The sequence below is a fragment of the Phoca vitulina genome, unplaced genomic scaffold, assembly GCF_004348235.1.
Source record: "Phoca vitulina isolate PV1807 unplaced genomic scaffold, GSC_HSeal_1.0 scaffold41, whole genome shotgun sequence".
NCBI classification, from domain to species: Eukaryota; Metazoa; Chordata; class Mammalia; order Carnivora; family Phocidae; genus Phoca; species Phoca vitulina.
Genome location: NW_022589744.1, coordinates 15,213,673 through 15,239,347, shown reverse-complemented (window position 1 = coordinate 15,239,347; position 25,675 = coordinate 15,213,673). Strand labels below are relative to the sequence as shown.

The window sequence follows — 25,675 nt, the reverse complement described above, 5'->3', positions numbered from 1 at the left end:
CTGCCTGTTAGGAGACTCCTTCACAGATGTGTAAACCGAGGCCTGATGAGGAAAAACACTGTGCCAGGGCCCCACCACCAGTGAGCGGCAGGGTCGCCCCAAGGCAACTCCCATGGTGAGAGTGAGGAACAGCGGGGAGGTCACCGGAGAGTACAGTCCTGCCCGTCCCCAGCCAGGAGCATCCTAGTAGCCTCTGGCGGTCTCTCTCCCTGAGCTGTCTTCACAGGAACTAATTAGTTAAGCAAAACTTAAAGTAATTTTCCAAAATGTGCGCCATAATATAAAACGTCTATAAGCAATAAATAATCTCGTAACACATAAGCAACGTCCCCTCAGCAGCAAAGAGTGTTCTTGAGGGTGGCCCCGGGTTTGGTGTGGTGCCAGAGACCACCATGACCACCCCCAATGTCCCACACCTCTCCTGCGTGGCTCCCCGACCACAGCCAGAGGTGGGGCCTCACTCAAAGCCAGCAGGTCACTGAGTTCTTCTGCCTCCTGGTTCCCAGGCACCTGCCACCAGGATAATTCATTCATTCATTCATTCATTCATTGTGCACATCATGCTCTTCCTGGCGTGGCAGCCTGGGCGGCGTTTATCCCAGACACTGCAAGTTTCCTCCAATATCTGTGCCACCCTTCTCCCGAATAATAGAAGCCCATTTTTATGTGGGCCCAGGACCACCCAGAAAACATTTCCCGGTCTCCCCATGAAGGTGTCAAGTGTAACTTTTAAGAAACATCCTTAATGGTAAAGAGCCTCCCTCCGTCCTCCCTGTCTGCAAGGTGGAATGCATTTGGAATAGCTGGACAACAAGGGAACCAAAAGCACAGAATCCTTGCTGGGAGCCAGGGGTCCTGATATTCTGGAGCACCTAACAGCCCTGAATGACTACTTTGGGACAGTCTTACTATGCGTGAGCAAACTTCAGTTTTATTTACAATGCTGCTTCCCCCCCCCCCCCAGGAATTCTTAGCCAAACCGAATCCTGAAGCAGCAAGCATAAGGAGACGTGAACGTGGCAATCGTGGAGGGAGCGCCCAGGGCCACCACTCCCCTCCCCTTCCCTATATGAATCAGAACAGATTTCAGAGTCGAGTAAGTGTCTGCTCAAAAACCTATTTTGTGACATCAGCCCTTTTTAGAAAACATACAGCCCTCTACCAACCATCATATTTTAAACGGAAGCCACGAATTCGATGCACAATGTGAGGAGCTGCTGGAACGCAGCCGAGGGCGTGCAGCGCGACAGCGGCGCCTCTGAAGTCAAGCCTGTGGGGGAGCACTGCCCCCTCCCTAAGTGCCTGGTCACCGCCGGGCACAGTGTGTCACGCACACTACAGTCCCTTCCCCACTGTTTGCACCGTTTTCAAAGGAGGGAAGGTGATTCCGTAGCCAAGTGGGATGACTCACGGACAGAACAAGACAATGGATAAGCCTGGAAAGCAACTGGACTGTAAATGGAGGGCCTGAAAGAGCACCAGCCCGCCCCACGCAGCGCTGCCCTCTTACCGTTCTTGTAAGGGGCTGGAGGACGTGCCTTTGTTCCTCTGGCGGGACCCTCCCCACCCCAGTTCTCCAGCGCCTTTTCTAAAGAAATCCCAACCTGTTTGAAATCACTACAGACATCACTCCCAGCTGCAGTGTCCAGCTCAGCCCTGTGACACGGAGGGCACACACACGTCACACGGAGGGCACGCGCACACACACACGTCACACGGAGGGCGCGCGCACACAGTCACACGGAGGGCGCGCGCACACACACAGGTCACACGGAGGGCACGCGCACACACACAGGTCACACGGAGGGCGCGCACACACAGTCACATGGAGGGCGCGCGCACACACACAGGTCACACAGAGGGCGCGCGCACACAGTCACACGGAGGGCCCGCGCACACACACAGGTCACACGGAGGGCGCGCGTGCACACATCACACGAAGGGCGCGCGTACACACACACGTCACACGGAGGGCGCACGCACACACGTCACACGGAGAGCGCGCGTACACACACACGTCACACGGAGGGCGCACGTACACACACGTCACACGGAGGGCGTGCGCACAGTCACACGGAGGGCGCGCACACACCCACGTCACACGGAGGGCGTGCGCACACAGTCACACGGAGGGCGCGCGCACACAGACACGTCACACGGAGGGCGCACGCGCACGCACGTCACACGGAGGGCGCACACACGTCACACGTCACACGTCACACACCAAGAAGGGGGGGCAGCTGGGAAGTAGCGAGAACTCTGATGCAAGCAAGATGCCTCATCAGGAATACAATCACGTGCACTCAGTCACAATCACACACACCCACAACTCACCCACACTTACAGTCACACAGCCTGTCACATACACACTCACACGCACACCCTCACAAACGTGACCCTCAAGAACTCCGTGCCAGGGGCAAGGAGGGATGATGGCCCTGGGCACGGTGGGCAGGTGGGGTGGAGAGCGGGCTGAGGCCGAGCACAGAAGGGATGGGGCGGAGGGAAAGCAGGGTGTGACTTAGTCTCTGGGAGATGAGAGGGAAAGGACAGGAGGAGAACTCCAGGAGACAGTCCGACCGCAGGAGTGAAGGGCTGGGCCGTGCTCTGGCCGCCCTCCCAGCCCCACAGCCTCCGTGCACACAGGGCCGAGGAGGACCTGCTCCCCCGATAGAGACCCTCGTGGCTACGCGGGGGGTTTGTGCTCAGGAGCAACAGAAGGGCATGAGAAGGGGGAAGGCCAGACCACCAGGTTAAGAGCCAAGCTGGGGCTCAGCAAAGCCAACAACGATGGCTGAACACCTCCTGTGTGCCAGGTCCTGTGCCAGAGGCTGGGTGCACCTGCAACCAAACCAGGGAGGCCCTGCCCTCCCGGAGCACACACTCTGATGGGGGAACCAGACACTGAATGTGTTCGTACAAAAACTGTGCAATGAGTCAAAACCACAGGGCAACGGAGCCCTCGAAGGACGAGAGGAGCAGAACACAGACTGAGCCTCCTGGAGTGACAAGGGTCAGGACCAAACTCCGCCGCAGCTGCTGGGAAAGCCCAACCCCCCCCCACACCCCCCACCCCCCCCCCCCCCCCCCCGCCCCCGGCCGCTGGGTCCTGGAAAGCCCGAGAAGCTCGTGTGCTGAGCCAGCAGACTGGGCAGCTTGCACCCAGCGTGCCCCTGCAGGAGCTCAGCGCAGATGCCCGGCTTCGCAGGGAGGGCCCCAGCGGCAAGGGTGTCTGAGTGGCGGCCGTCAGCACTCCAGCTCCTACCTCAAGCCCGGCTGCAGCAACCACCGGGAATGCTAACCCGCTTCCCTTTATGGACACTCGTCCTTTCCAAAACACTGGACAGGGAATGAAATCTGACATTTGAAACGGCTGTTGTGAACATGCTCAATGTGTTCAGCGCTCTGACGAGAATGAAGAGGAGCCACGGCCCCAGGCGGGTCTACAACAGGCCGTGCTCTGCGCATCATCCCTCAGGCGGCCTCGGCCTTGGCTGCACACAGCCTTGAAACAAAAGGTTGAGGAAAATAAATAGTGAGAAAGGCTGCCAGGACGCCAGGCAGAAAAGAAATATAAAACCAAGAGGAAGCACCAAATTCTTCACTGTCTCAGAATAAATGAGGAAGGGGACTATGAAATTTATCACAAACCTTTAAAACATAAGCAGGGGCACCCTCACGATGCAACGACATGCACCAGGCAGGTCAAGTTGAAAGGCGTCGAGGCTCGTCTCCACGGTGCTGCGGCTCTAGCTCTTGCCGCCGCCCCCTTATGAGTTCCTTCCCCGGCGGCGGCAGGGCACGACGCTCCTGCGGGCTCTGTCCGGAACAAGCCTGTGCCATGGGTGACACAGGAAGAAAGAACCACCTGGACAAAGCCCCCGGGTCGGAGCCCACAGAGCTACTGCCACCTCCTCTCCAAGACCTTCTCGCAAAAACTCAGTCTGCTCTGCGGACTCAGCGTCGTCAGGAACGGGTCCCCACAGCTTCCAAAAATGACAGAAACTCGCCTCTGCACTTCACAGAGGCTAGTGACGCAGGAAGCGGGGTTGGGAGGAGCCCTGGAACGTATGGGGGTGCCACCGAGCAGCCAGCCTGCCCCGCAGGCCTCCGTCCTGACAGCCCGTGGAGTGGGGCCCCCGCCTCTCCTGCTCTCACTTGTGTGCTGGAAAGCGGCGTTGAGGAGCAGCCCCACTTGAAAACCAGATGCTCTTGCTGGGTGGCTTCCATGCCGCACGCGGGGGGCACCTAGCTCCCAGTTCCCAGCCGAGGTCGTGCTGTCCCGGGCATACATGCTGCTGGCACAGGACAGATGCTTGAGCGGTCCCCCATTAAAATGACATCACAGAAAGCTCCTTGTTTCGGAACATCGGGCACAAGCTACTGACTGAGCAGTGTTGCGTGGTGACGACTATCTCCCCTGCTCACCGAAGTCCTGCAGGTCACTCTGTGCACTTGTGCCAAACTGTAACAGGGAAGGAGCGGATGGAGGAGCCCCGAATCTGTCCCGTGAAACCTGGTCCCTCGTTGGTCGACAACCTCTGTCCTGGCCCCTGGAGATAAGGGTGACAGCGTACGAAGGACACCGGTGAAGTTTACTCTCAGCTGCAAACACAGAACACCCTCCAACTGGGAACGTGAATTCTTCCTTCCCAGCTGTGGCCTCTGCACACCTGGTCAGAACAGCTAAGAGAGAGAAAGGGGGCAAACGGGCACCGCAGCGATCGCGGTGCTTCCAGTGGGGAGGCTGCCTCTGCAAGGATCGGGGCCTGCTCTGGGGATGCAAGCGGGCCTCGGGCTGGGAGGGAGTGTCCCCACACACACAGCCGCCCGGCCACGTCCGGGTCCCCGGCTCCAAGCTCCAACACCGCTGACTCTGTGTCCCTTGGCCTCTGGAAGACTAGTAACTCTTCCACCTTGCGGTGGCCCCAGAGGGGGGACAACGAGACAGACTGGAGAGGTGGGCAGGTGCCTGGGGAGGAACTGAGGAGACTCTCTGCTCAGGGCCGGCAGCCCGGGAAAGGTGAGTGGGGGTGAGCATTCTTGCCCTCCAGGTTACTGTGAACCCCCATGCCCTAGTTAATCAGTGCCCTAACCACACACACGGCAGCCGGCAAGCAGCAGGTGCCCCCCTTCCCTGAGCACACGAGGGTGGGGAGTTGCTGGCACAGCTCTACACCTCCTTTGGGACAGGGAGCACGTTGGCCTAGCAAGCGTCCCATCAGGAACACGACAGGAATTCCACATGACTTCCAGGGAGGACACCCATCATCCATGTTCAGGGAGTGGATTCCTTGTTTCAGGCACTTCTCTCAGCCTGCTGTCATCCGTCCCTTGCCATGATGGTGTGACTGCTATATGTCTCCCCGGCTAGACTCCATGATCCACAGTGGCAGGAACCATATCTGGTTTTGATCAGAGTCTGAGAATAGTGTGATCCCAACACACATTGTTGATAAATGCTTGAACCAATCAATGAATTAATGTCTACTTCCCCCCTTCAAGGCTTGGAGTTCCTTGCCAGGAGGAAGCATCTTATTTTCACAACCACAGCAACTAGCAAAGTGCCCCGTATATGGCAAACACTCAATATTCTGTTGCATGGAATCAAGTCGGCATGAGTCACGCTCCTGCCTTTCCCATACCTTGGCCAGCGCAGTGATCCGGTGCCAGCAGCCTCACTTATACTCCCTATGAGCCTGGTAAGTCTTCTCGTTTGCCCTGAAGATGCCAGTCATCTGTCCTAGGACCTCTTCCTCCCTCCCTCCATCGTTTATGTCTCCACCAGACTAGGTGATGGGGAGGGAACAAGAGTCTTCTCAAGTTCATATCAGGAAAAAAGAGAGAATAATGAAAATAATCTATTTTTGAGAGCCAAATTTGAAGAAAGGTAATTTTTAGGTAACACCAATGGCAACATTTCCAGTATTTCACATTGAAAGAGATGGAAAATAGTTCTCTGGAGAGAGTCATTGAAAATAAAAAGCATGTCCCCCCACCTCCTCCGTCCTGCGAGTCCCATGAATGGGACGGTCACAGGATCACAACAGACACAGAATTCACAGGCAGAGACTAAAGAGAATTCACGGGCAGAGACTAGAGAGAAAGACAAGGAGTGGTTTGGAGGCTAACAGACAAGCAAGACTTCCCTACTTCCTATGAAGATCCTCCTCAAGTGTCTAATGCATCACTTTTAAAGGGAAATTTCTCAGAAGAAATGAGAACAGTGGTCGGGATGCACGCCGGTAATTAGGCAGCATCTTCGATTAGCTTCCCCGTCTTACTGCTTCTCCTCGAGAACCGGGAGTCTTTGATGTGGAGCAGCCGCACTGGGCTAATTAGGATGACGAGGAGGAGTCCCAGGCAAATGCAGGCTCCAATCGAAGCCCCCGCGCCCCTGGTCAACAACAGCAAAGGTACTTCAGAGATTTCCTTTCAAGTATTTTAATTGGCAGAGAAAAATGAGAGAAGAAAAGGGGAGAAAAGAGAAATAATACCAAAAAATGAAAGGAGGAAAAATCTAGAAGGTCTCCATAGCTCAGAATAGAAGACAAAACTTTTTTGGTTCCTTTTGAGGAATAACGCAGATTAAAACTATATCAATATTCTGGACATAAAAGATATAAAACCATATTTCTCCTTTTAAAAAAAATTCTCGGTCTTTCTGAAGCAAACGAACACCATAAATTTATCTCAGGCACTCTACAGTTAACAACCCACATTATTATAAATGTCCCCTCTTCTAATTGAGCAGCTCCAAGGAAGCGTGATTCCTTTGGAGACCTGAGCTCTTTTCCTTCCTCACTTTATCTCTTCATTAACTAACACTCCCCCTGCAGCTATGGTCAAGGATTCTGAGTGCTGCTAAGTGCTCCTGGGAAGAACAGCAGGGAGGGGAGCAGGGGGAGATGGGGCAGAGGGGGAGAGTAGGGAAGGGGGGACAGAGGGGAGGGGAGAAGAAGAGAGGGGAGGGGAGAAAAAGAGAGAGGAGGGGAGGAGAGGAGAGGGGAGAAGGGAGGGCAGGAGAAGAGAGGGCAGGGGAAGGAAGGGGGAAGGAAGGGGAGGGGAGGGGAGAGGAAGAAAAGGAGGAGGAAGGGGAAGGGGAGGGGAGGGGGAGGGACGGAGAGGGGAAGGGGAGAGGAAGGGAGGGGAGGAGAAAGGTGGAAAAGGAGGAAAAAGGGGGGGAGGGGAGGGGAGAGGAGGGGGAGGGAGGGGAGGGGCGGGAAAAGGAGGGGAGGGGAGGGAAAGGGAGGGGAGGAAAGGGAGGGGAGGGAAGGGAGGGAAGGGAAGGGGAAGGGAGGGGAGGGGAGGGGAAGGGAGAGGAGGAGAGAGGAAGAAAAGGAGAAAGGGGAAGGAAGGGGAGAGGAAGGGAGGGAAGGGAAGGGGGGAAGAGAGGGGAGAGGAAGGGAGAGGAGGAGAGAGGAAGAAAAGGAGGAGAAAGGGGAAGGAAGGGAGGGAAGGGAAGAGGGGAAGGGAGGGGAAGGGAGAGGAGGGGGAGGGAGGGAAGGAAATGTTCTGGCCAGTTCTCCTGGATGGGCTGTTTGTGGAGGTAAAAAAACCGTGAAGAGCCAGATTTCCATCCTGTTGTTGTCAGGGAACACTCGGAGCAGTGGGATCCTGAGAACCCAAATCAGCCAGGATGAAGCTCAAAAACAGTGCTGCGTGAAGGAGCATACAGGTGTCAAGAAGGGCCACAGTCTGTTTGGGGTCTTGTTGGCCGTGCTCCTGTGCGCAGCCCACCCTGGAGAAAACTAAGGGAAGGCGCACAGCCCAGTCCAGAAAGAGTCACCTCTGCAGGGTTGGGGGGGATGACTCTGAAGGGGTTACCTTCTCTTTCTAAGCCCATTAATGGGTAAAAGCAATTAATTTATTATTTCCTAAACTGTGCCATATTTATAAGCCCAAATGGCCTAATCCACTCCCCACTGCTAGGAAACGGATACTATTTGAGAGAAAAGAATGTCCAATACCTAACCTAAGAATTCCTTCAAAGACAGCCAAACGTCTCCTAGCTACTCTATGTTCACATTTGCACATCTCCAGAGCATGTGGAGAAAACTGTAAATAAGATTTCTCTGCAGATTGCCTGGCTCTGCAAAGAGAAACAGATGATTTTTGTCATCTTGCCAATTTAGAGCTGCTTACAAAATATAATAGAAAACATAAACCACCCCACGACCTGCAATCCCATTCCCAGGTACCCGAGAGAAATGAAAACACACGCCCACACAAGGATTTTTATACCAACATCCACAGCTCCCTTCTTCATAATAGCCAACAATTGGAAATAAGCCAAATGTGCACCAGCAGGTGAACAGATCAACGAATTGTGGTCCAGCCATACAGTGAGATGCTCCTGGGTCATGGAGAGGAACGAGCAACATGGCCGCATCTCAGAAACTGCGTCGTCGTCGTCGTCGTCGTTGTGGAGGCAGATATCCCAGCCCGCGACCCTCTGCACAAACGTCAGGACGAGGCCTCCAGCGAGTGGCTTCCCAGGCAGGGACTCTGACGGGGGAGGGGGAGGGACCTTTCTGGGTGACCAATGCTCTAGCCCTGGTTCTGGTTAGAGGGGAGTACACGGTTCTCACAGTTCATCCAACCAAAGACTTAAAATCTGTCTGTACATTTTTCTTACCTAAATGACATCTAATAACTGCTTGAAGAAACGTTTGTGGAATGGCATACGGAAAGAGGGATGTTCTAAATTTTAAAGAGACATGAAATCTATAAAACTGAATCTAGCACCGACCTTCCTGTTCACCTGCGAGTCGGGGGTTTTGACTGAGTCATGGCAGCCCAGCCGTGTGGGCGGTGAGTCTCCAGTGGGCAGAGCGCCAGTCCCGAGGCCGCCACAGCACCGTCACAGCAGTCTCAGGCCCACAGAGCACAGGGCCTGGTGACAGCGTGACAACCAACATGCAGCAGTAAACGGCATTCTAGAAACCCATGAGAAACGCACGGGGAAAAGATCTCTTTCACGACAGCAACTCGTCAGAACCTTAAGGGATGCGTCAGATCTCACTGAGCCCTGCTAAAACAAGAGCAGAATGAAAGCACACCATAGCTGTGGCTGTAAAAACCCAGCTCTTCCCAAGCTGACAGATAAACTCAGCAACAGCCCCTCAAAACCTCAATGCAGCACTGGTGAAGAAGCAGGCAGTGGGGACTGTGCCAGGAGCAGGCCAGGTTTTGGGGCTCTCACTCAGGTCCAACTCCACCTCTGAGACGCCACCTTGCATATGCCCCTCGCCATCTTCCCTCATGTGGTGATGCAGAAAGACGATGCCCTCCCGGTCTGTCCCGCCAAAGACCCCAGGATCAATACTGACTCTGACAAGTCACTTCCAATCGCCCTGAAACTTTACCTACGCCAGGTCAGCAACACCCAATCACTAACTGGGCTCAAGCCTACCTTGTGTCACCTCCGTTCCTGGCAGTGGAAGGAAGGGGAACATCAGAGACAGTCTGGGGAGCGGGGATTGAGGGGCTGGCCGTATGCAGGATTTTTGGGCGAAAGGACACTAGCTTGCACTTCCCGTCCCCTACTGGAAGTGTGGCAAATATGGATCAATCAGTGACTGCCTCTGTAGCCATGTACGCAGGGTTCCTGGAAGCCCATTGCTGAGGGAGATCAGAATACAAAGAAAACAGGAAAACAGGAAGGGGGAAGAGCCCGTAGGTTACACAGCAGGATTCTCTGCATTATTAAACTCCAGAGAGCCCCATTCTGTCCCCAGCTCTGCTCCTCAAAAAGTACGGCTATGATCTATATGAAATAGTTGCTGTTTTTTTTTTTCCATAAAATTCAAGATGCCAAAAATTGTAAGATTCATCATTGCTTCATGTGTCACTGAGGGAAAAAAACACTGACAATTAAGCTCTGACACAGTGCTTTCTCATCAGCTGGAATTTTTATCCGATACTTGGTACAAGAGCTATGGTCAGCTTCACTGGACAAGATTGTCACTTAGCACGCTCTGGCTGAGGTGCCCCAAACACCTCTTCCATGTGTTTGGAGGTCCACTCTCTGAGTCAAGTTTACGTTTTCACTCAGCCTCACCCTTGGGCCACGAGTGTGGGGGGTATACCATCTCCATGGTGGTCTCTGGGGATTCTTCCAGGTCACAGACCCCATTCACAGGCCTTCCACAATCAGGACTGAGCCTCCCTCCACCAGCTGGCTAAAGCACTGACCCCTGTCTAGTCACACCTGTGCACCCCAACACTGACAACTCCGTCCACGCACACAGCAGTCAGCACTGCTGGAAACACGCCTTCCCATCTCGGGGATGTTCAGGTGAAAAGAAAGGGCATCTTAGCACTGATAGCCAATGTGTTCAAGATAAGACGTAACAAGGTGGAAATCTTCCCCAGAGACCAGCAATCAATAGAGAGCTTAATGGAAATTACAGACTAGAAAAATACAATGGAATTAAAAAAATAAAAAAGGTAGGTTGGCTAAACAGGAGATTGAACACCAGAACGGAATTTGTGAGCTATTAAGTGTCAGGAGAAAATATCCAGACAAAAGCATGGAAGGAAAAACCACAACACTGAACAGAGAGTAAGACATACTTGGGACAGAATGGAAAGTCTAACGTACTTGAAGCAGAGCTCCTGGAGGGGAGGTGGGACACACGGAACAGAGTCTGCAGGACACTGATAAAAACCAGCAAGCCCTACAGTGAAGGAGCACCAAACACGATGAACAGAAAGTAAACCACACCTATGAACATCTCAGTACTTGGTGAAAAAGGCTTTAAAGCAGCCAGAGGGGTAAAATAGGACAAACATGAAGGCTTGCAGCCAACTTTTTAACAGAGAAGATGGAAGCCTGGAGATGAGAGGAACACACTTTTTAACTCCTTTAAACTGGAAAAAAAAAAAATTGCTATAGAATTCTACACCCAGCAAAACTATCCTTCGAAGTGAAATAGAGATAAAATAAAAACATTTTGAGGGGCACCTGCATGGCTCAGTTGGTCGGGCGTCTGACTCTTGATTTCTGCTCAGGTCATAACCTCAGGGTTGTAAGAGAGAGCCCCTGCTCAGCAGGGAGTTGGCTTGAGATTATATCTCTGCCTCTCCCTCTGCCCCTCTCCCCACAAAAACAGAAACAAAAACAAATTTTCAGATAAACAAAAACTAAATAAATGTGTTGCCAGCAGATTCACACTAAAAGAAATATTTTAAACATTCCAGGTTGAAGGAAAACGATTCCAGGGAGGACAAACATGCAGGAAGGAGTAAACATCAACGTCAAAGGTGAAGAACTCCTATCAGCTGAGCAAACAGAAACACAGTCGCATTAAAACAAGGAGCAGCAGAACTATGAAAAGAGGCACTTCTGATTTTCACAAGGACAAAAACATGGAGAGACCCTGTATGATGCCCATCTCCTGAATCCTGTGTCCTGGGGACATGAGGCCTAACATTGTCCAAAACGCTCACCTCCAAGAAGATAATCTGGCTTTACTCGATAGCACAGTCTTTCCTGCTAGATTAAGTAGATGAGAATAAACCCCTTTCAGAACCAGAGCCTGTCAGAGCTGAAATAAATTCTGGAGATTTACCCAAGGTCACAAGTATTCAGTGGGGTTAACACAGGTTCCCTGGCTCCCAGGCGAATGCGGCCATATACTGTTCAGAGTCGTCATCAAGTACATTAATTAAAGGACAGTGTTTGTAAACAAAGGGATTTCTTTAGGGTTATTAAGGCAAAGAAAACCCTCTAGCCGTACTTAACTGCCCCAGACTGCTCTCCTCCTAAGTTCCCTGTGCTCCTGCGTGAGACACAGCGCTAGGGAAGTGGGGGATCCCGTGTAGACCCCACCATTCAGACAATCACCTTCCTGAGCAGAGGACAGTAAAACTCATGATCTCATCCATTATCTGCAACTCTCTCTGTCAGTGAGTTGGGGTGTTGACTTACCCATGTTAATGCACTAATAATAATGACTGTAGACACTGATGAAGACATCAAAATTACAACAAAAACCACTGTTCCCTCTAACTGGAGGCTACAGCAAGAACCTCCAGTTATAAAGCTGCACCAGCCTCACACCTGTGTCCAGTCCCAACGAGGCCCCTGCACCTGTGGCCACAGCCAGCCGAAGTCCACACACAGTGCACGCACACACCGAAGCACGCGTGCATTTTAGCACCATCAGGCACGTCCATCCTTTGGGTCGTAAAACCGCGGAGACAGGGCTGGCATCTTCTGGCGGCCGTCCCTCACATCAACCCTGTACGGTGCTATGCATGGCCAATATTTATTTTTTCAAGATGTTTCCCCTCTTTTTTAAGAGAGTGTTTAATATAGCACTTTTCCTTCTGCTAAGACAACCTAATTTGTCACTGTTCGTTGTCTTTCTCGGGCTAAAGTGTCCACCGTAAGCTCAGCAGTTTTGATGCTTGGTGCCAGTCAACAAAATCAAAGGTTACAGGCCTGCTGAGCAGAGACCCTCCGCCTGGCTGCCCACTGAGGGCAATGCCCCCGCTGCGCCACTGTCCTGAGCTCTCGACACAGGGGAACCAGCCGCCCCACACACTCCGACAGACTCCAGTAGCCGTGGTGCTGGACAGTTAGGGAAGCTTGTCCCCCAGACGGGACGACCCAGGACAAGCCCCGTGCCAAAGCCTCTCCAGTTTCTCAGCGCGCACCAGCCAATGCACGTGGGCCAGTGCACACACGCACGCGCACACACGTACATACAGCATACATACACGCACCCCTACACACACACACCATACACACACATGCACCACACACACACACACATACACACTGGGCACACACACCACAGACATACCTCATACACACACACACTGCACACATTACATACACACCACACACATCACCCACAAACAGTCACACACACTCACATCATGCGCACACACACACACACAGAGGCACAGAAACAAGAGACAGATAAAAAAGTCAGAACAAACTACATGTAAATTTCACGACCCAAAGGCCAAAGTCCCAAGTGGCTCCTTCTGCCCCACGTGCCCCTTCCTACACGAAGGTGCCACATGCAGAGTGGCTACTTTAAATCAGCTGCCCATTATTCAAGCAATAAATACTCAGGATTTCTAAATGCAAGGTGTACAGAAGGAATTAGGGTCAAAGTCTTCTGCATCTACCCTAAACTCGCCATGACAAATGTTTTGTGTATCATTTCAGGGATTACCTACATGTGTATCTACACCTTTGTGGGACTAGAATTAATCAACACAGCAAGACACCAGGAGGGAAAGAGAAACTAGGAACACCTGAGGCAGCGCCGGGCTAAGTCCCCCAGGGCGCGTTCCCAGCAGGGCATCCAAATGGGCGGGAAGCCAGGTAGCCGGGCCTATCAATGTGCGCATCTATGTATCTTAACTATCCATCCACCCACCCACCTGCCCACCTATCTACTCATCCGTCCATCCATCCGTCTGTCTGTCTGTCCATCCATCTCCACACCAACACTATTAATCTGACAAGCAGGAAGAGCTGAATTTCTACAAGGTACATGTGCATATTCTGAGTGTGCTGAATACATTTTTTTCTTTTATACTTTGCTTTTTAAATATAACATATTTTGAATATCTTCCCACAACAGAAGTCAAATAGCTATAGAATTCTGTGTTTCTCCCAAATTTCATATGCTTTACAGGAAGGAGGACTAGGAGAAGACCCTTTGATAACATTCTCAATTTCTCCCACGTTTATGGATTTTCTATCTTTTCTGAGGTCAATCATGGTCATTTAACTTTCCTAGAAAATTATGCACCTCATTCAGGTTTCCCCATTCATATGCAAAGTTTCACAAAGCACTCTTTCATGACTCTTTCAATTTCCTCAAATCTTGGGGTACTTCTCGATTGTCTGGGTTCTCTCCTTGGATTTTATTGAAATTTGGCTAAGACTGTCTTTATAAAAGCAAAACTTAGAACTAAAAATCCATCAAGGAACCTGCCCTACCTGCAGCCCTTACAAGAGAGACACCCCCTGCCCCCCGAAGACACTGACAGGATCCCTGTTTGATCGTCCTGGTTCGGCCATGTGCCAAATCAGCCCTCTGTCATCCGGCCCCCGGGTCACAGCCGCATACAGGGTGGGCACCTCAGCTCTGTGGGATCCATCCATAGACTGGTCAGTGAACACAGGACCACAGCAAAATACATAAATAAATACAAGGTACGCACTGGCTGGGCCAATCACAGTCTCTCTGTTGGGAAATGTTGGGAAAGGCAGGCTAGAATGTGCCACGGGCCCGGCACACCTCCTTACAGGGACACAAAGAGCCCTCACAGCCTGTGCTGGGCTGGTGGCCTCGGAAGGGGCTGTCTTGCCTGTGTCAGACTTAGGGTGTGCCCCTGGTGCAGGAGTCAGTGGCCCTCAGGCACCCCCCAGCTTTCTGGGGCTCCTTTCATTGCAGCGAGACGGAGGGGGTGGGCAGCCACACGGCCTATGTGAGGTCAGTGTCACAGTGGACCCACAGGCCGAGGGGGCCCGGGGCACTCAAGGTGTGGGGTCTGGGGGCCTCGCTCTCTCCTTCGCTGCGAACAAGCACCTGGGGCGCATGTCCTCTGGTCTCTACCCTGGGGTAGTACGTGCCTTTTCACCACACAGCCTGGCCACCCAGGGAATGGTGAACACTCTTCTGGGGGGAATTAAATCTTGAAAATCCAACCAAAATTGCAGCTAGCAGAGAGCTGAGGCTGAAGAAGTAGAGGGGAAACATCACAAGGTGATGTTAGAATCATGGGGCTCATGGCCTCACAAACCATGACCATGACAGGACACAGGGTGACAACCCCCAGAATATGAGCCCCATGGGGCAGGGCTGCGTTTGGTTCATCCTGGGACCCTGTGCCCAGGTGGAGCCTCCTCTGAGCAGGCGATCAGCAAATGTGTCAAAAAGACAAATATATCAGAGAAGAAAATCAAGTCACCGGGCACTAGGGGTCCAGGAAAGATCTGCACGGTTAGTAAAGCTAAAGTAGACAAGAGAACCAGGGGACACAGCATGCTGGTGACCAGTCACTTGCTATGGAAGTGCCCCGACAGCTGCTGGGGCCCCCCAGTCCATAGGGGTCACCTCCCCTATCGCTCCACACCGAATGACCTTGACAAGAAGTTTCTCCATATCATGCAATCCAGGCTGAGTGGGCCACCGCTTTTTAAAACCAAACACCTGGCAAATCATGTGGAATATATATTAAAATACCTAATCACACAGTATATGTATTGATGTAATCCTAGAACCTCTTAATAAACGTTTTATAAGTGGGACAAACTGAACAGGCCAAAGACTATTTTAGCACTTAAATGTTGCTATGAGGTCGTCAGCAGATATCACATACATTACTTGGAAAGGACACAAGTCCTCTCAACAAAAACTTTGGCTCAGTCAGTTTAAAGTCTCCATTGTGAACTCTCACAACTCAACAGTAAAGACAAATAACCCAACTAAAGAACGGCATAGGATTTGAATAGATATGTTCCCAAAGAAGATGTGCAAATAAATGGCCAATAAGCACAAGAAAAGGTGCTCAACATCACTAGTTATTAGGGAAATGCAAATCCAAACCAGAAAGAGATGCCTCTTCACACCCACCAGGATGGCCATCTTAATAATAGTTTTTTTTTTAAAGATTTTACTTATTTATTTGAGAGAGAGCATAAGCAGGGGGAGCAGCAGAGGGAGAGGGAGAAGCAGGCTTCCCGTGGAGCAAGGAGCCTGACTCGGGGCTCAATCCCAGGACCCTGAGATCATGACCTGAGCTGAGGGCAGACGCTTAACGACTGAGCCACCCAGGTACCCCAATAATAGTTTTAAAACAAAACACACAGAAAATGACAAGTGTCGATGAGGACAGGGAGAAACTGAGCTCTCACATGACGCCAGAATGGAAAATGGCACAGCCGATACGGGAGTTCCTCAAGGTCGACACGGAGTTACACGCGAACCAGGGAGACGCCCGAAAGAACTGAACGCACACGTCCCCGCAAACACTCAGACACAAACGTTCACAGCAGCGTTGCTCTGAGAGCCGAGGGGTAGACACAGCCCAAGGGTCCATCAGGAGATGGACACACAAATGTGGTGTGTCCGTCCCGCGAACTCCTCCAGCCGTGAAAGGGACTAAAACACTGATCCAGCAACAGCACGCGCACGTGACCCTGATGCTGAGCGAGAGCGGTCAGGGACACGGGCCACACCGCGTGCGACTCCTTCACACTGTGTTCTGTGAATTCCGTCTCCACGTCTCAAACCTCCACTGCTTATCACACCAACAAGTAACTCCTTGACATTTACGACAGGGGTACCCAGAAGCCGTCGTGAGCGCCCAATTCACGACCACCGCTGCAACACATGGTTTCCCGATGGCATGAAGTCTAGCGAGCAGAAGTGGCCGCTCCCCTCCAGTCTGCGACTACCCCCCTGGATCAGCACTTTCTCATCTGGCTGGAGCCGGATTTGACAACCCTTCCCAGTCACATATGGCGAGCATACGGTGGGCTCACCACCTCCCCCAGATTCTGCACCCCACTGCCTCATGCTCCGTAGCTTCTCCTTTCCCAGAGCCGGCACTTCCTCAGACGTCTTCACCTCCCTCCCTAGCACGCCCTCCGGAGCTGTCTGCACATGGCTCAGCACCGGGGGCTCCGGGTTAACTCAGGAAGCCAACGCCGCACACGAAACCTGGGACTCAGACATCTGAGCTGCAGTGTTTGAGCTGCGCAGACAGACAGCGCCTGGTCCTCATTTGCAGTTTGTCACACACAGAGATAGCTCTCTCGTTAAAAAGATCGTGAAGATGAGAGACCAGATCCTTGACGGGCTTGTGAAGGACAGAGTTAAGCCCTATTTCTCTGTAAAAACACGATACTACCAGCAAGCCCGCGTGCACAGGTGGGCGGGAGGAGCAGGGGGGCTGGCGAAGCAGGGGCGCCGGGCAGAGCAGGGGTGGACCCCTCAGAGCTGACACCCCACCTCATCCTGTTCTCCCCGTTAAAGGTTCTCCCACCTTTCACATTTACAAACCCTCAACATTCCGTGGTAAGCTCTCAACTTCCATTTCTAGAAAGCAGCACTGCAACAATTCAACAAGTGCGTGTTCTCCCCACGATCCCAGGCCACATGCCCACCCCCGGCACGATGGCAGCAAGGAGGCGTCCGTCCTGGTAAGCCCTCCCTGCCCGCGAGGCACCCCTGCCCGTGGAAGGCGAGAAGCAAGGGGCTGCCGGTGACCTCTGCTGCAGGGACGTGAGGGGTGCGCGGCGACGCCTGACGAGTCCACCGCCCCAACAGTGGCCTCACCTCCATGCTCAGCGGTGCGCCGCTCAAGCCGTGGGGGCCCAAATCCCAAAAGGACCGCCACACACCCTGCACCTGCAGAGGCTGGAGTCACCACGGGGACCGCACCGCGGCGGCACGGCACAGGGCGACCCTCACAGGCCGCCGCAGACAGCCGGGGAGTCTAGCCGCGCAAGGCTGCTCACCCTCCAGACGGGCTGCAACATCACTTCCTCCTTCTCCTTCTTTAACGAGTTTGTGTGTTTTTTAAAGACTTTGTCGGTCGTGCCTCAAAGCTGCTGAGTGATGGCGGAGGGCCGCCGCCTCTCTGCGCTCATGGAATGCGCTGGCAGGCAGGGTGAGCAGGAAGAGCTGGGTAGAAACTGGTTTTCGGGGGACAGGGCTGCACAGGAGCACAGATCGGAATTCTCCCTGAACACGGCGCGCGGAGCAGCTGTCGGGCAAGCAGTGAGTGAGGACAGGGTGAAGGGGGAGTGCGGGGACATGCTCAAGGCCGAAGCAAAAATATAACTTCGTGTCCATCACAGGTACAATCTCCGCATTCTGGGGGGAAGCAGTTAAGTCACTGTCAAAACACAACAGTTAACCCCACGAGGGCCAGAAGGCTCTGCCTCCTCTGTCGTGCAAACCGAAGAGCAGCGGTGCCAAGTGCTTCACAGCAGACAGGAGCCACGGAAGCGTGAGCGCCTCCCCACTTCCCCCTTCGGCTGTGCGCCTCACTGCGGTGTGTCACAGAAACACAAGCACGGTGCATAAAGGCCCACGGCAGGGCCCACAGAAAAGCCGGGCTGGTGAAGGAACGGGGGACAGGAGGGCAGGACGATGGCGTGACAGCGGCCACAGCTCTCTCCCTTCCGGGCCGTTCTCACCGGCTGCACCGCAAGGTCGGTTTGGGACTAAGGTCACAGTGGGGCTGTCCCAACAGGAGCCACGACAACAAACAGCCCACCTGGGCCTATCCCACACATCCATCTGGAGCACCTCCTGGGGAGGGCGGAGCACACACTCCTATGGCAAAGCTGGTTCCTCCCTCGATAACCCACATCCAACTCTGAAAACCCCAAGACAAGGCAGAACCCACTCACTTGTGAGCCTTACCGCATCCCTGTATAAAGTTCACCCCAGGACACAGAAGGGAGTCAGGTGGGCGAGTTGTCAGCGCTCACGCACACTCCTCTGCCCCTACTCCCACCCCAAAGAGGGAGGCGCCACAGGCTGTGGGTCCCAAGCACTGTGACCAGCCCCAGGAAGGACACTGCAGGCCAGGGCGGCGGGTCACCCAGCAGTGCGGTGGGCTGCAGCCCAGCGACCTGGCCGGATAGAGCCCTTCCCCTAGCACCTCCCAGCTTGAACACCTGGCAGCTCGTTGAACAGGCCGCCAGATGCTCTCTCCCTGAGATGAGGGTCACGCCATCCGCCCATCCCAGGGAAGAGGCAAGGAGATATCCTACCCACAACCCCGCCAATACCTAAGTGCTGGGGTTGGCAAACAACACCCGTGCCTAAAACCTACAGAACGAGCCCGTGAATGCCCCAGAGTGAACGAAGCTGTCCACTGGCCTTAGCCCACCCCCCCCGACGCCCCCTCACACCAAACAGTCCAGTCAGCAGAGCTGTTTGTTCAAGCATGCTCTCCGAGCACACAAGCAGCTCTGTGATCAAAACCAAAGGAAAGGCCTTTGTCACTCAAATTCAAATGCAACAATTATTTGCAATTGGCTGATGACCAGGTGGTGGAGCCCTGCTTTGTCCCAGACAGACTTCTGGCCCTGCGTGCACTCTGCCAGGCGGGAAGCACAAACACGTGTCTAACCGGCACACCGACCTCCATTCCTCAACCGCACAGCAGCCGTGACCGACCAGGGGAGCATGGCGAACTGCAGGAAGGACACAATGCACGGTCCCACACTGTCCTCAGAACTGCCCAGCTCGCCCAGCCCCTGGGGCCCACGGCCACGGCTCACCTGCCCCGCCTCTGCATCCACAGGCCTGCCTCCCGGAGGAGCTCCTACCACACACAAGGTGCGCTCCAGGGAGGCTCCAAAGGGCATTTTCTGTCCCCTTCCATAGACACATGCAGACTGCTATGTTACTGGGACAAAATGCACTCAGTCAGATGCCGCCAACAGTGGACGCCTCGCCAAGCTCCTTCACCTGCCTTAGTGAGCTATAAACATTCCCACCTCCACTTGCTTTCAGGTCTGCAGCACTGTGGGGAAAGAGCGACAGGACGAGACCCTCGTTTGTGGCCCCCCCATCGGCTCCGGCCCGTTACGCCCTGCACTAAACTGCCAGAAGCCCCAAGCGGTTAGAGAAAGCCTCAGAAACATGCGTTCTTCACCAGATACGCTCGACTCTGTAATCCCCACTGCTGTCGCCCAGTCACACGCCCAGCTGGGGCTTCCCGTGACAGGAGTGAGGTCTCCCCGCACGATAGTCAGCTGGAACAACAGCTGGCATTCTTCCTTCAGTCTCCTACAGGACACAAATTTATGTACCTACAAGGTAGTAAGGCAGAGCCTTAAATTTAATCAAAAGAAGTATTTCACTGGTGGCAAACTGATAAATTATTTAGACAAGGGTTCAATCAGCCTGGAAAGAAAATCTGGGCCTAACAGTCTGGCAGCCTCAGAAAAAAAATATCACCATCATGGCTTCTCTAAATTCCTTCTTGACCCCAAATCACCCTTATCAAAATGTCCATTCCTGCATAGTTAAAGCTAGAAAAGCAAGGAGGAGAACACGAGGAAGGACATCGGCTCTCCGAGGCACAAGGTGGGCAGGGTTCCCTTGGTCGGGTTCCCGTGGTCGTTAGCAGGGTCCCACATGTCCCACCCACAGCCACGCGGAGGCATGCCAACACTAATGAACAGGACCTTATTTCCAGCTGCGCCAGCTTTCTGAGCCTCGTAGTACAGGACACGGAGGAAGAGGAGACCAGATCTAGAGGAGTCTGCCTCAAAGGTCTGGAAATTTACTAACACTCCCGTTGTTTTATTGCAGATGGCACATGAGCCTTCATTACGCAGAGCACTCGAGAGCCCTGTAGAACGCAGTAAAGTGGTGTGTGTTTAGCTCTGCAATGTTTCAAAGGACCCTGACTTACAGTTAGAAACAGGCCACCTTGCACAGAACATCTGAGCTTGGTAACTGTCTCATGTTTTGTGCAAACTCTGGGAGGCAGCATGAGGCCAGCCTCCCTCCCTCTCCTGTCACCCACAGGAGCTTCCAGAGAGCGGAAAAGCATGCCACTCGCACCAGAGCGCGGACTGTTACTGCCCGGCGCATAGGGCACAGCCCCATGACCGGCACCAGCAAGCCGGCGAGCCCTCCTGACGCATCCCTTACTAAGCTCAGGCTCATTTCTGAACAGATGCATCCCACTAACAGTTGGAAGCAGCAAAATTTTAAACCTTCTTATCATACTTAAAAATGAATGCAATCGTGTTGACATTCAAAACAAAATACTAAGTATTCGTTGCTGTGGTTCTGCTTCCTGAATGCAGGCGAAAGAGCCCACTCGGTCGGCGGCATGAACGGCTCCTTTCTACAGTGCGGCTGGCACGTTCCGATCCCTCCCTACAAACCAGCCCCGACGGGGTCCCACCGGCCCCCGTGCACCCACACCTTTTCTTAAGCACTCTACAATCTAGAAACTCCCTCCCTCATGAGCCTCTTGAACTGCATCTCTCCTTCAAAACATTACCTTGCAGATCCATTCTTGAAATCCCATGAAACTCTGAACACATGTCTCAGACTAACAACATCCACCTGGAGGACTGCACCCTCTTTGCTACCGCTCGTCTCACACAGTCACCCTCCTGCCACGGCGAGAAGGTGACTTCTCAACCCCATCCTGATTCTACCGTCATTTCTGGATCTGTGATCATGTCCCTATATGTAAATGCTGCCTGCCTTACATGGTAATGCCTCTTCCAGATGCCATAGGAGAGATCTGCTCGTAGAAAGAAATTTAGATTAAAAATAATAATAGATCCTCCTTTCAAAGATTCCATTTACTGCCAGCTAGCATGAACTAGCTGATGCCTACCAAGTTAACTAATAATAAAACTAGCAGTAAATCAACTCTTAGCACTCCCCAAAATTGTAAATCATACCAAATGGAATAAACATACAATATCTAGAAATATTAAACCCATATTCTGAAAGACCATATCTTCTCATGTAATATTTCTTTAAAAAGAAGAACGTAATTAAAACAGCAGAGCTTGTTCTGTGAAGAACGCAGTTGGTAGATCTGAATTTATCTGGTTGCATTCTCTTTTAAATAAATGAACCCAGCAAAAAGCCAAAGCATGATGTCAAACCCAGGAGATGGTCCGATGTAGGTAAGTCAGAAAGGCGTTCTTTTAAATTTGAATATTGCTGGTTCTCCACCTTCTAGATGCCAGTGACGTCAAGTCTCCCGACAGACGTTACCTGTGTGTGTTGTCACACGCGGACTGAGAGTCTGTGTGCACCACACGCACTCCCGTCAGCGCCTGGGGAGTGTCGCAGAGACCTGGAGTGCCTTCAAAGTCCTCAAAGAAGCGAGTTTCTGGGGCGCCTGGGTGGCTCAGTTGGTTAAGCGACTGCCTTCGGCTCAGGTCATGATCCTGGAGTCCCGGGATCGAGTCCCGCATCGGGCTCCCGGCTCGGCAGGAAGCCTGCTTCTCCCTTTCCCACTCCCCCTGCTTGTGTTCCCTCTCTCGCTGTCTCTCTCTCTGTCAAATAAATAAATAAAATCTTTAAAAAAAAAAAAAAGAAGCGAGTTTCTACTGACAACAGTAGGCATCTCAACTGTCTCTAAAGGGAAACACCATGGAACTCTCAGTTCCTCATCCAAGCCCAAAGGCATTGTACCCTCATGAGAAAGGCTCCGGAGTTTTTATGTAACCAGCAAGAGGTAACAAATCTCACAGAGGAAGAAGCAAAGCCCTTAGGCATAGATCAAAGTCATCACTAAGACACTGCCTTCTGAAGACTGGGGGTCTGTGGTTATCGACTCCACAAGTTAGACCCTGCTGCCCCCTAAGACACAGGGGGACATGGTCCCCACCACTCAGTCATCCCACAACTATGGGCAGCAGCAGAAATGACCCGTGGGCACGGTGACAGCCACCAACAGATTCATTTCTGGCTGTTCTCTTAGAATGCAAATGACGTGCAAAGAATCCCTAATTCCAGGTCACGTGGATAAACAGTCCACAGATGAAAGCCAAGCAGGCAGGGTTCTCTGGGGGCCCTAAGCCACTTGCTTCCATGAGGCAGACACTCAAAAAGGAAGGGCGAAGACCGCAAAGGCTCTCGGGAGCCGTGTGAGCAAGACCACCGCCACCCACCATGGTTGCACCCTGTAGAGAACTCCAGAGCCAGCCCGCCACACAAAGTGGAACAGAAAGGCACCTCCATGAACACCCCAAATTTCTAATCTGCTGCTACAATTATTACATCTTCAAACCAGCTAAAGAGCAAGGCTAAAGGAAATGGGTCTTGGGGTGGTTCACGAGAAAACTTAAGATCTTAAAAGGCAATCTGACACAGTTACTGTATTCCACACCACTGTTCTTTAAAAAAACAAAACCACGAAACTGTAAGATATAAGCAACAAAAGGCACAGTAATTGGTGGCTGGCTCCCTAAAAAGAACCTTACCTTTTGAATCAAAGACAAAGCATATAATAGGTGTCATCTTTTCAATGTTGAGTGCTTTTTTTCTCAACTGTTTGAAAATTGAAGACGGAAGAAATAGCTCTAACTAGTTGAGGTTGCAGGAAAGTTACTGAAACTATGTTTCCTGTGCAAAAGAAAAACCATGACTTAAGAGTAACATGAGAAATGCTTTTCAGTGTCTGAAGTCTGTGGGGGAAACCCACGCCAAATGAGTAAGAGACCGTCCAGCCCAGGCCCCACAAGTGCCCGGGCACCTTCCACACATGACAGGGCACGTCCACAGCGCTGGGGAGGGGGCTCAGTGAGGAGTGTCCGGCCACCGAGGGATGGGAGCTGAGGGTCCGTAAAAACCTCTCACTTGGATTCAAAGGCTGTATGAAAGCAAGGAATTGAAGCTTCCCTGTAAGAAAGAAAGAGAAAAGCAAATAAAGAGCACTTACCCTTGGCTGCCAGTTCTCGTATTGCTTCTGCAAATTCGCACCGATGGTTTCCAGAGCTTTCTGAGGCCCCATCGACAGAGGATCTGAAGAAGCAATAAAAAGCAGAAAGTTTGTTACCCGTTCATTTCCTCCGCTGCTGAGCCTGTCTCTCACGGTTTCCTCTTCCATCACTCACTTCAGAGTCACCTTGGACCAAGGAAGACACAACTGGGAGTTTTCTGTTTAACCAGATGTAGGGAACTGCTATGCCCCCAAACAGGACGAAATGCCACACCTGTTCACCTTTCTAGAGAAAAGTGGTTTGGTCAGACTCGCTGGCCCCGTGAAGTTTCCTCTCCTCCCTGCGCTCGTCACTCAGCCCCGTGGTTGCCCTGCACTCCTGCGGGCTGTTCCTGTGCTCCTTGCAGGCTGTGTGGGGTGGGCCACGGGCCTGGTAGGGGCCTCTGTGCAAAGGGGGGGCTGCAGTGAGGGCCACACAGTGCTTCCCTCACGCCAAGGACCAGGAGGAAGATGAAAAGACCAAGGTGATGCGTTCTAAGTAACTTCTGTTGTGCTGGTTCTTCCCCAAGAACCAGCTTTGTAAGCACACCCGTGTGTTTGGGGCTAACCCACCCATTTCAGGAGTGGCTTCCAGGGCAAATAACTCTAACCAGCAATTTCTCAAAATTACTTGGTCTCGAGACGTCTCTGCCCTCTTTAAAATTATGAAGAAACCCAAACAACTTTTAAGTGGCTGTATCTATTGGTATTTGCTGTATTCAAACTCAAGATGAGGAATTTTAAAAATATTTCTTTAATCATTCATTTAAAAGTATTAACCCACGACACTTGAACAAAAATACCTATTATGAAAAATGACTTTTACAAAAAAATTAATGAGAATAGTACTGTTCCACCTTTTTTGCAAATTTCTTTAATACCTGGTTTAACACGTCTGCGTCTGCATTCATCTGTTACAAAATGCGGTTCTGGTCAACATACAGGAGGAAAGTCGCACCTCACACACAGACATCACAGGAAAGGGGAGGCCACTTTAAACAGCCTCTTGAGATAGTCACGCTATCTCTGATGCTACACCAGAGCTTGACACATGGTAGCTTCTTTAGGACTATCTGCAATGTGGAGCCTGAAACCATAGCAATAAACCCATACTCCGTGGCGTTAAAACCCACTGGCCTATCGTGCACTTTGAGTAGATGCCCTACCCACAGATGACTCTGTCATCATCACTGGTCATCTGTAAGATACTGGTTCACTGAGCTCCGTGCATCCTCTGTACCCTGTTCTTCAGTACCTCCAAATTTCATCACTGCGACAAACACTTCCGGCTGTTTTCCTTAAAGTGCCAGCTCGCTTTGTTCATTTTCCAGAAAATGCCTGCCAAATGCCCAAAAGGATGTGCCATGAAAAGAGCAGCTAGTTCGGCTCAGGACTCATCCACCGCGTGAAGTCCTTCCTTCCTGCAACCAGGACCCGCCACTCGGCACCCCCCTCATCACGCGATCTTACAGATGTGCGTCCAAAGGCTGACACCCACCTGTGACACTGGGCGTCAGTGCTGGGCCAGGGCACCAAAACAGCACCTCCCCCAACTCTCTTCACCGCCCTTGTTTTCCACGTGCTAACGCTAATTCTGCCCCAACTTCCCCAAAGTATCCCTCTCAAATACTGCCTCCCACACAGGTGAGGGTATCAGCTAATCTCCCCTCATCTCCCCCCACTCCCCGGACACCCCCGGGCCAATCCCACTGTGGCGAGAATGTGCAACCCCTCTCTGTAGCGGTGGAATGGCTCCCAAGAAGAGAGCCTCAAGGGGCCAGGGGACAGTAACGTTCACGTCATCGGAGTCTCACAATGAGGAAAGTAAGTGCAGAGCTCAAAAGCAGTTGAAGATACAATGCTTGACAACTTCCCAAATTTGGCAAGAGACGTAAACTTATAGATTCAAGAAGGTCAGTGAACCACAAATAGGATTAACCCAAGAAAACCTATATCCAGACACATAATAATCAAATTGCTAAAACAGACCAAAAAAAAAAAAGTCCTTAGAGAAAAATCAGTTCACAAAGGATCAGGAATGAGACAGTCTCTGGATTTCCCAACAATACCGAAAGCTGGACAGAATAGAGCTGTGCCTTCAAATCTTCTACAAAAATAACAACAACCTGATATTCAAGTCTGAGGGTAAAACAGAGGACTTTTCAGACATGCAAACACTCACAAAATCTGTCCCGTGTTCCTCTTCTTG

General features: G+C 52.1%; 1 protein-coding gene across 2 annotated transcripts in view; it reads right to left on the bottom strand.

The window, feature by feature from the left end:
• RPTOR (regulatory associated protein of MTOR complex 1) overlaps positions 1 to 25,675 on the bottom strand; it is a 329,954-nt gene that overhangs the window by 223,843 nt on the left and 80,436 nt on the right. The window contains exon 3 of one of the 2 annotated variants that reach the window (XM_032429799.1): positions 23,428 to 23,510. In XM_032429799.1, coding sequence (XP_032285690.1) covers positions 23,428 to 23,510 — 83 coding nt within the window. Of the gene's footprint in view, positions 1 to 21,021; positions 21,905 to 23,427; positions 23,511 to 25,675 lie in introns of those variants that run through there. The other variant, XM_032429800.1, reaches the window with a different exon arrangement.